The sequence below is a fragment of the Heterodontus francisci genome, chromosome 13 (assembly GCF_036365525.1).
Source record: "Heterodontus francisci isolate sHetFra1 chromosome 13, sHetFra1.hap1, whole genome shotgun sequence".
Taxonomy (NCBI): Eukaryota; Metazoa; Chordata; class Chondrichthyes; order Heterodontiformes; family Heterodontidae; genus Heterodontus; species Heterodontus francisci.
Window position 1 is genome coordinate 115,273,103 of NC_090383.1, and position 10,947 is coordinate 115,284,049.

Below are 10,947 nucleotides of genomic sequence, written 5' to 3' on the forward strand. Positions count from 1 at the left end.
TCATACTCAGTTTAGGTTTTATGTCCAAGAGCTCCAGGCATTTGGATGGGGCGGGTGGGGTGGGGGCGTGGGGGAGGTGTGTGGTGAGGGGAAGAGGGGCAGGAGAGTTAGAGCGAGAATAAGAACGGAGAGAGAGCCACAATTTCAGCTCTTGACACCTCCAAGTGAATAGTAACCAAGTAGTGTTCTGGGCTCAGCTGTAATGACCCCCTCCCTCCTCCCACTGTCATATAGTCAAGTAACACCAAAATAAATGAAACTAGTAGATGGTTATGCAGAACCACACAGCTTATATAGTACACATTTTTCTTAGTTTCGTTCTGAATACAGGAGAGTGGAATGTAGAAAGAGGAGTCTTCAACTGTGGCTGGTCATGGGTTCAGGACTATGCGTGACCTTTCAGCTTCCTGATGCCGCAGTTGGGAAAAGGTGGCATATGACTAAGTCAGACCACAGCAGATAGAAACAAGTCCAGCATCAAGTTAGCTGACCTTCCCTAACTGGACTACAGAGGGGAGCGCTGACTAGAAGGGTAAACGCAATTGGCAGCTGTGTTTAAAACACAAGCTCGGCTACGATGCCTGACACTGTTGAACAGCTCATGACCAGATTATCTGACAGCCAGTTATACCAAAACTGGTATTACATTGGTGAGTTACTAGAGGCCGGCTTGGCCTGCGAAACAATAGCCATCTTGAGGCTAGCATCTTCTGATGGGGCTAAATGTGCAAGAGGTTAAAAAGAGACACACAAAAGGAAACTGAGATACAATGGAAAGACAGGAGAATTCTGCGTCTGGCTTCACATTGGGTCGCGGTGCAGTGAACCACACTCACTGGTACAAATTGGATTGAGAACAGCAGCCTTCAAATTCCCAGACGTACAGTAATGCTGATCATATCACTTTAGACAGGGTGATTTGTGTGCATCACACAGCTGCCTACTGCCCCATTACCTTGGCGCAACATGGTTAATCTGTGGCTTCAGAATCCAACCATGTCATCATAAGCTAGCTCTGCCAGGGCAGTTTACAGATTTTAAAAGGGACTGATAGGGTAGATAGATAGAAACTTCTGTTGCTGGGAGTCTAGGACAAGGGCATGTATCCCTAAAATCAGAGCTAGGTCACAGATAAACTAGGAAACACTTCTTCAGGCAAAGGATGGTAAGAAGTGTGGAACTCTCTCTCCCATAAAAAACAGTAGATGCTGGTGGTCAATTAACCATTTTAAATCTGAGATTGCTAGATACGTGCTAGATGAGGGTATAAAGGGATATGGAGCCTAAGCAAATGGGAGAGTTAGGATACAAACCAGCCATGATCTCACTGAATTACGGAAAAGGCTTGTGGTGTTCAATGTCCTGCTCCTTTCCCTACGTTATCGAGCGAAAGAGCATTTCTTCTCCTTCACGCTCGCTTACTGGCCACAATCTTTCCCTCCTCTTTCCTGATAGGAGTGTCTTTTCCCTGCCGTGTGGCGCAGTGGGCACCAGCCATCGTGTGCTAGCATGTACAAGTGCCCATTCCTCATGGGTGACCCCCTAGACCATGGGTGCAAGTGAGTGTTTTGACCATGGTTGCTCACAGCAGAGCCTAAGCCTACCCCCACTTAAAGTCCATGCGCCTCCACTAAGAGGCACTGGAGAGCAATCAGACATATTACTGAATTTACCCTTCCTAATCCACTTCCTTTAGACATTGGCAGATGCTGAGGACAACTGCAACACCTCTTTTGCTGCTCCAGCAGAGATCTATAACTCAACACAAACCAGGGATCAACTCCACAGCATTTCTGCCAGAAGGTTATGGGCTCGAGCCCACAATCTAGGATGACTCCTGCACAGCACAGTACTGAGCAAGTGATGCACGGCCTGAGGTACTCTGCTCTCAGAGATGTTAAAACTGGATTTGACTGTTCTGGTGTCTCAAGTGGATGCTGAAAATCCCACTGCACTTCTCAAAGGGCGAGAAGCTGTCCTCAAGTCAAGACCAAGCAATGCAGCCGGAAAAACTCGATGTTTATGGAGCACTGCTGGTACAGAACGGCTGCCATAATTGCTTACCATACTTCAAAAAGTAATTAAAATAATTACAAGTCTTAGCTTAGTGGTAGCACTATCACCTAAAAACAGATTATCTGGTCATTAGCTTATTGCTTCTTGTCCACAAAGGCTGCCACATTTCCTACAGTGCAACAGAGATCACATGTTAAAAGTACTTAATTGGCTGTAAAACACTTTGGGATGTCCAGAAGTCGTGAAAGGCGCTATATAAATGCAAGTTTGTTCTTTAAGATGTGGTAAGACATCCCATGACGCTTCTACATAACTGCCTAGAAAATATCCATAGCTCCCTCCTACCAATATCGATCCTGGTGTAACAGTAAAACATTTAGTATGGATAAGAATTAATCCATTTCTTTTTTCCATAGTCACCTTACAGGAATACTGCAGTTAAAGAATTTAAATAAGGTGGCATGAGGGGGAGGGGGTGGATGTGATCTCAGATGGCTAAAGACCAGAAAACCCTTGGGATCATGGCATCTGAACACACTGTCCCATTCAAAGGGTATCTAGCCTTCGCTCTGGGAGACCTGAAGATCCAGCCACTACAGAAAGCCCTTCAGACTGAAACATATCGTTTGCGAATTCACAACCCAACACCATGGCACCATGACCAAATCACCACCAGCCAAGGACACATTTTTAATTAAGAAAATCAAAACAAATACGCATAGCAACTTGCTTTTAGACATTGCCTTTAATGCAGTAAAACATTCCTCAGCGCTCCACAGGAACGTTAATTTGACACCGAGCCACGTATTCGGAGACTCAGTCAAAGAGGTAGGTTTTAAGGAGAATCTTAAAGAAGGAGCAAAAAAGGCAGTAAGGTTTAGGAAAGGAATTCTAATACTCAGGGCTCAGACAACCGAAGGTACGGCCACCAATGGAGGAGAGATTAAAATGGGGAATGCTCAAGAGGCCAGAATGGGGGAGTGCAGAAATCTCAGCGGGTTGTAGGTTTGGAAGAGGTTACAAAAAGATAGGGATGAAGCATTCCCGAGTTTCAAAAAACAGCTCTTCCATGAACATCAAGAGTAGAACACAGACCGAAACATTAAAACCTCTGACTGGCAACAAAGCAAGTGGCTGAATGAAAAAGCCTCCTTGGGTGGATCTCCAGCTGCCTCAATGACCTGTTTGCACATTAATGCCCCACTGTCTCCTTTGAATGTTTATATTTCAAAATAGAACTCCACACCGCCTATATTTATTTAACTTGCAATTATTATTTATTCCCTCAACTCAAAAAGCATCTGTGAATCTGTTCCCCTTTTTGTTTTTTGAACATTACAAATCTGAAGCCACAATTAGACTACACCTTGTTAAAGTCTTTTGTGCTTCCCTCCCTGTGGGAACTCAAAGCGTAACGCACTGCTCAGATGCACAAAGTACAAGAGTGGCTAGTCCCTGCTGGGTTTAACCCAAATGGAGAGTCCCATCTGTTTGGTAGCAATGGTATTAACATAAGCATTGCTTCAGAGACGGGATAGGCAGTGTGGAAGGAGGGCTCCATCTCCACTGAATAAGATTACAAACAAAGCTTTCCTCCCACAGCAGAAACCATCATTCAAAGTGGAGGATTAAAGTCTGTGGATTTAGAATTCAAATTAAGAAGTCTGCCTGAAAAGAATGTTCGGTTCTTCCTTCCCATAATAAAAACTGTTTAAAATGGATCTCAAGGTTTCTTTTTACACCATGCTTAATATTTTTCCTTTTTCTTCACCCCCGCCCCTTTAATGGTCTTTCCCCCACCCCCACAAGCCTGGGACAAGCAGATGATGTGCTCCAATATTTCAACCCCTCCTCCCTCCTATGACAGAACATGTTTGAAATTTCGACACGTTTCAAGCTGAAAAGCAGGAGTACTGTTGAGCACAGTACAACAATCATCCCATAATCTGCAGCCAAGTCTACAACCAAATTATTTTCAACACAATAACAACTTGCATTTCTACTGTGCCTTTAACCAGTAAAACCCCCATGGCGCTTCACAGGAGTGTTATCAGACAAAAATTGACATACAACCATATAAGGAGATATTAGGGCAGTCGTTTGGTCACATAAGTGGGTTTTAAGGAGTGTTTTAAAGGACGAGAGAGGTGTAGAGAGGCTGAGAGGTTTAGGGAGAGTGTTTAGGAACCGCCAGCAAGAATAGTTCTGCATCATGAATTTGTAAAAGGAGAAACACACCAGATTGTTTCTGAAGCTTAAAAATAATTAAGGTATTATATCTTTTAGTTTTCCAATATTACTTTTTTTTTTGAAAATCTGGTCAGATCTGATCAACCCCATGAGAAGCAAAGTCATTGTATGTGAGCCACATAGAGCAAGGAGGCCCCAGGTTCAATCGCAGTGTGGGTTGATCAATCTTGCATTGTGGGTGGGTTTTAACTGACTGCAGTACCCCCGCCCCCCACCCGAGTTAGGGAGGTTAACAATTAGGCAGAGCTGCTGTCCGATTCCAATCTAACTCCTCCAGTTGGAAAATGCTCCTTATGAACATTGATTGAAGAGTACATCAGTTTTGACTGTGATGCCTTCTGTGGTCGAGTAGCCCACTAACACTCACCAAAGCTCATGTGAAGAGTGGCTATGAGGAAAATAAAATGTGGGGGGGGGGGGGGCAGGAGGCAAAAATTAACAAGAAAGACTTGCATTTATATAGTGCCTTTCACAACTTCAGGACATCCCAAAGTGCTTCACAGCCAATGAGGTTACTTTTGGCGTGTAGTCACCATCATAATGTGATAATGACCAGCTAAGCTGTTTATAGGACCAAGATTCGCCAGAACACCAGGGAGAACTTCCCTGCTCTTCTTTGAAATTGTGCCATGGGATCTTTTATGTCCACCTGAGAACACAAATGGGGCTTCGCTTTAATGTCTTACCCAAAAGACACACCTCCAACAGTGCAGCAATCCCTCAATACTGCACTGAACTGCCCGCTCGGATTTTGTGCTCATGTTCCTGCAGCGGGATTTGAACCCATAACTTTTTGACTCAGTGGTGAGAGTGCTATTGAGCCACGGATAGCCCCTACTTTGAATTTCATGTACAATATTAGCTTTGGGCCACCTTTTCCATGCTCACCTGTATCAAATGCATCGAATAGTAAAGTAAATCTTTAGAGTGGATGAATTGGTATTATTAAACAATTGGACAAACTAGCATCACAAAACAACAAAAACATTACCGGACACAAAAAAGGATCTAGAAGAGGTGCTGAGGTAAACCATTAGTGGCATCAAAGGCTGTTGCTGTTTGTAGTACCCAGGAGACAAATCTTAACCAAAAATTGATCAATGACCAGCTCTTAACACTGGGCTCTCATTCTTAATTAATGAGATCTGCAGACTGTCCAGCTGATCGCACTAGGAAAGTCTTCTGATATAGTTCCACACATCAAAAGAACAAATTTGATCTCTGCCTCATCTTGTCTCGCGTGATGAGTGAAACCTCATCTCCTACTGTCTCTATTCTTCCTCAGGTTGACTGTTATACTTGAAGACCCTTGCAGCAGAATCAGAGTGCACCTCTTGGGGAAACTGCTCTTCAAAGCAGACAGGATTAATAGGGCGAAAGACTGAAATTTCAGGGGTGACCAAAAGGTATATGGATAGAATCATGAAGTTATTAAAATTATGGACACCCAAAAGCAAGTTGCACAGGCTGCAATTTAATCGAGAGATTGGGATGAAATCATAGATCACAACAGCAGTGTGTTGCATTTTTATATAGAATGATACAGAACAGGAGGTGGCTATTTGGCTAATGATGCCTGTGCCAGCTCTTTGAAAGAGCTATTCAGTTAGTCCCTCTCCCCCCCTGCTCCTTCACCGTAGCCCTGAAAATCTTTCCTTTTCACGTATTTATCCAATTCCCTTTTGAAAGTTAGTATTGAATCTGCTTCCACTGCCCTTTCAGTGCGTTCCAGATCATAACTCATTAGGTAAAACAAAACTCTCATCTCCCGCCTAGCTTTTGTTGCTTTTTTAAAAAAAAAAGTGTCTAATGGTTACTGACCCTCCTACCAGTGGAAACAATTTCTCCTTACCTACTTCTTCTGAAACCCCTGAATTTTTATGTCAAGCATGGGACCTCACGAGTTTGAACACAGCATGACTTGCTGGCCAAGTACCACAATTATGTATAGGAAGGCTAAGAGGCATTGAAAATATCAATTTCTGAACAGATCTGAGCAACAACAAAATCATTTATCCTAGCAATTACTGCCACCTTTAAATAAAATCAAGAAATAGCATGCAGTTAATTATGGAGAAAATCCACATCCACGAAGACGTAAAGTTAGTAGGCACAGATTTCCAGATAGCAAGGGTAGGGAACTAATCTGCAGGCTGCACTTGGCGAGACTTACCCCATAATTATCTCTACAACAGATACCACACTTCAAAAGACAAACAGAATTGCATTTATATATTGCTTTCCACGACGCAAGGACTTCCCAAGCGTGTTACAGCCAATGAAGTACTTTAAGTTTACTAACTTTTGTAATGTAGGGAAGACAGCAGCCAAGTTGCACACAGCAAGATCCCACAAACAGCAATATGTTAATGACCAAATAATCTGTTTTTTTGTGATGTTGATTGAGGGACAAATATCAGCCAGGACACCAAGGATAACTCCCCTGATCTCCTTCAAAATAGTGCCATGAGATCTTTTACATCCACCCGAGAGGGCAGACAGGTCCTCAGTTTCACATCTCATCTGAAAGATGGCACTTCTGGCAGTGCAGCATCTCTCAGTACTGCATTACAGTGTCAGCCTTGAGTTGTGTGTTCAGGTCCTGGAGTGGGACTCAGAAGTGAGAGTGCTACCAACTGAGCCATGACTGAAAAATCAAAATGTGCGTACAAAAAGGTCACAGAAATAGAAAAATGATAATGACCAGGTTATGTTTTTTTAAGTGATGTTGGTTGAGGGATAAATATTAGACAGAACACCAGTGAGAACTTCTCTACTCTTCAAAATAGTGTCACATGGAAAGTGAGGTGGAATATATCAGCAAGAAGAAACTTAGCAAGCTTGTTTGAAACAGCATTTACGTAGTGTGAATTTCAAATCAGCATCTGTCCACCACCAACATTCCCCTCCTGTAAAAGGAAAGCTTTTAAGTATTTAGTATTGCTTCCCCCATCCCACGTACAAACAATGCCAAAAAATAATTTAGCAATTTGTCCTTAGGGGCAGAAGGAAACATTTATAGGCCTTTTTTGGGGGGTGGGGGAGAGGGCAAGGGGGAAAAGCAGGGGAATGGAACTAATTGGATAGCTCTTTCAAAGAGCCAGCTAATGGACTGAGTGGCCTCTTTCTGTGCTGTATCAATTTAAAGTACCCATTTTGTTGTGCTGCTGCTGCAGGGGAGCTGTTTCAGGTTACCTTTCACATCAGGGAATAGGTCCAAAAGGGAATTCTAGAAATAGGCATCCAGCATAGCAACCAGTAGGAAATGTCAGTATTGGACAAGTGCAATGCAGTTTCTGGGCAGTGCAGCATCTCAGCGTGAAATACCTCCTTCCAGATAGGAAGTTAAAAGTGCTATCCTGTTATTCCCACTCTTTCCTCCATAGCCTTAAACTTTCTCCCTTTACCACTGAATCTGCTTCCAACACCCTTTAGGTCACCGGTGTGTAAAAACAATTCTCATCTCCTCTCTGATTAATTTGCCAATTACCTTAAATCTATGTCTTCTGGTTACTAATTCTCCTGCCAGTGGAAACATTTGCTCCCTATTTATTCGATCAAAATTTTAAATACCTCTATCAAACGTCCCTTTAACTTTCTCTGCTCCAAAGAGAACAACCCCCACTCCTCTCGTCTCTCCACATGACTGAAGTCTCTCATCCCAAATATTGATAAATCAGATACAAATTAGAGTAGACGGCAGGTAAACTCGGAATTAACAGAATAAGAACTTTCTAACTGTCACACAGATACAAAACCCATTAGGCCAAGGAATTCCTAATTAATAAGCCATAAAGTGCAAAGTGAAATGTAGATTAAAAGTAGGCTACATAATTTAGTTTGCACATCAATGCTTAAATAAAAGAGTTAAAGGGGAGACCTTATGCTTCAGTTCACATCCAACAAAATTATGGATCCATAGCTCAAATCCTGCTTACACTACACAAACACCAACATTCCCAGGTGGGGAGTTGCTGAGTGGCAGGTACTCCCAGCTCTTTCTATGTAAACACACTTAGCAAAACATTCCAGCTCTTCACCCCCTCCCCCATCACACACACACACTCACCCAACACTGAACATACACCCTCCATCCAATAACATTGAACACACACACACAAAACACATTCTTGTGATGTGCTTCTTGTGATATTCCCATTCACCTCATACTATACCCAACAATGTCACCAGTAGTGACAGAACTGTAGCCACCAGTACCTTCTCTTTATGTTACTCAAAATGCTCCCACAGATAATTGTGCAGTTGGATGTACAATATAAGTGGACCTATCTAAATCTTTTAATTTCTCCTTTAACTGAAATCCTAGTGATAACACTGAGCTAGCGTCAAACAGTCAGCATTTGATAAATCAAGATTTTTGCAGGGAAATAAAAAAAATCTAATTATCCAGTAATTCAAATTAAACAACTTCAAAATAAGTGGAGATGATGCAAGAAAAATGTTTTTTTCCCTCTCCTGTCCTGAAGGCTTTGGTACCTTACAGGATCCTCCAACTACCAGTAATCCTTGGGCATCGTGTCCCAAGTGCAGCCTCATCAATAAAAGCTGGCAGGTTATTTGGCAAGGTGAGGCATCACAGCCCCAAGACTGATTCCTCACACTCGTGTAAATGCAGATATGTCAGCGAATGGCAATTACAACTGGGACTCCTATACAATTCTCTCCTTCATAATCCAGAGGGCACTGAGGTTAAAGGTAGCACCGATCTGGACTGAACATGGGATCACTTTAGCCTGAATGGTGTAGCTACACCTTTGGATAACACTCGCAGAGCCAATTGGAGATATTTAATTTGGAAGGTTTAACGCAAAATGATACGCTGCATTCTGCTAGAAACTATTCAAGAACGTTTTCACTGTACTGAGTACTTGGGAAAGAGACAAAATAGCTAAAAAAAAAAAATCACAGGAGGAACAATGGTTAGAGGAAAACAGACACAAATATCCCTCTTGCATCTAAACATATGGGTGGAGAAATAACAATAAATCTAAAATTATATATTATTTAGCATAATAAATATAGACTTCAACCAGAGAAACCAAAGATCACAACACAAAATTACAGCTTTCTTGCCCAACAAAAATTCATTAAAAAAAAATACAGCCTACTTGAAGTTATAAACAAGTCATGTTTCTCACTAGTCAAGTGTACATAGGCTGCACCCAGACCATCTCCAACAAACCAAACAGCCAAATTATAAATGCAACGTGCATCTCGTCTAAATTCCCAGTACAAAACAAATGACACCCTGGATATTTCTAGTTTCTTAAGCAGGTTCAATTTAAACGAATCCACAGCGCCCATCCATCACCCCTATAGACCAAAGAGAATTAACCCAAAAGGAATTAAAAAGGGAATTTTAATATTCCCCGAAATTCATTCCTATTAAAGTTTAGAATTTAGCAACTCCTTTGTTTCCAGTTAAATAAAAGTGTTTGCAGTTAAATAACTGCTAGCAAACATGCGATATCCCAGGTTCTGAACGTTTATAGGCAACTTGCACGGTATGGCAAAGAATGTAGAAAGTTATTTGAAACTTCTTTTTAAAACATACACACAACTCAAGCGAAAGCAGCCACACGACCAGAAGTAGGTGTTGCAATGTTTTGCGGAAAGGAGCTCTCCTGTTTAAATGCAGTTTTGTACACTTACGGACGGCGACTTTCTTGGCGTCGAGGTGGAGGGTGCGGTGTTGTACGCTGTGCAGCCGGTTGTGGAGATGGCTACAGCGGACACACAGCGAGTTCGCCTCCACTTCCAGCTCCTGGAAGATGCCGCTTGCGAGGCGGCTGAGGTCGGCGAGCTGCCGGAGCAGAGAGGCGAGTATGTAGCCAGACACGTCCTGCAGACTCTCGAAGAGGAAGGCACTTGGCTGCGGCAACTCCTGCTCCAGCTTCTTCCTCCTCCTCCTCTTCTTCCTCTGCAGCCCATGTCCATCCTCCTCGACCCCCTCATCTTCACCATCTTCCCAAACTCTTCCAAAATCTTCACTCCTCAACCTAGACACCAGCCGGGGCTCCACTATCCTCTTGTAGAAAGGCATCCTCCTAAAACTTTCTTTCCCACTTATTTGCTACAGCTTTACTTTTTTTAAAAAAAGATGTATTTTTAAAGATAATATAGGCAACTCCAACTTTCCAATAGGATTCTCTCCACAGCTTCATCCGCCATATTTTTAGATTCAATGTTGCACAGACTCACTGCAGAAATAAAACCCACACAAACTGAGAGTAAACTCCACTCACTAACTGCCAGGAACATAGGAAGGAGGGTTGGCTCTGAAAAACCAGGAACAGCAGCAACCTGAACTCAAACACAGTAATCACAGAGACACTGAGAAAACCAGGAACAGAGGCAACCTGAACTCAAACACAAGGATCGGACTGTCACTAAGAAAACCAGGAATAACAACAATAATAAGTGGCATTTATATAGTTATTCCAATACAGAAAATTCCCCAAGGCAATTTACAAGTGGTGGGGAGGGGAGAAAAAAATGATATAAAGAATAAGTTTATGAAGGCTGTGCCTTGATGCATAAGTTTGTAGAGGTGACCAAACGTTTCACTGAAAAGATGTATTTTGTTTGAGAAGTGTTTATTAAAAGAGAGAGAGAGAAATGATGGGGGGGGGGGAAGGGGCGGGGTGGATTTAGGAGACA

At 42.5% G+C, this 10,947-nt stretch overlaps 1 protein-coding gene across 2 annotated transcripts in view; it reads right to left on the reverse strand.

The window, feature by feature from the left end:
- The window catches only part of nhsl1b (NHS-like 1b), a 242,136-nt gene extending 231,616 nt beyond the window's left edge, over positions 1 to 10,520 (reverse strand). For both annotated transcript variants that reach the window (XM_068045511.1, XM_068045510.1), the window contains exon 1: positions 9,940 to 10,520. In XM_068045511.1, the coding sequence (XP_067901612.1) occupies positions 9,940 to 10,330 (391 nt within the window). In that variant the 5' untranslated portion in view covers positions 10,331 to 10,520. The remainder of the gene's footprint in view (positions 1 to 9,939) is intronic.
- Positions 10,521 to 10,947: the final 427 nt, after the last annotated feature.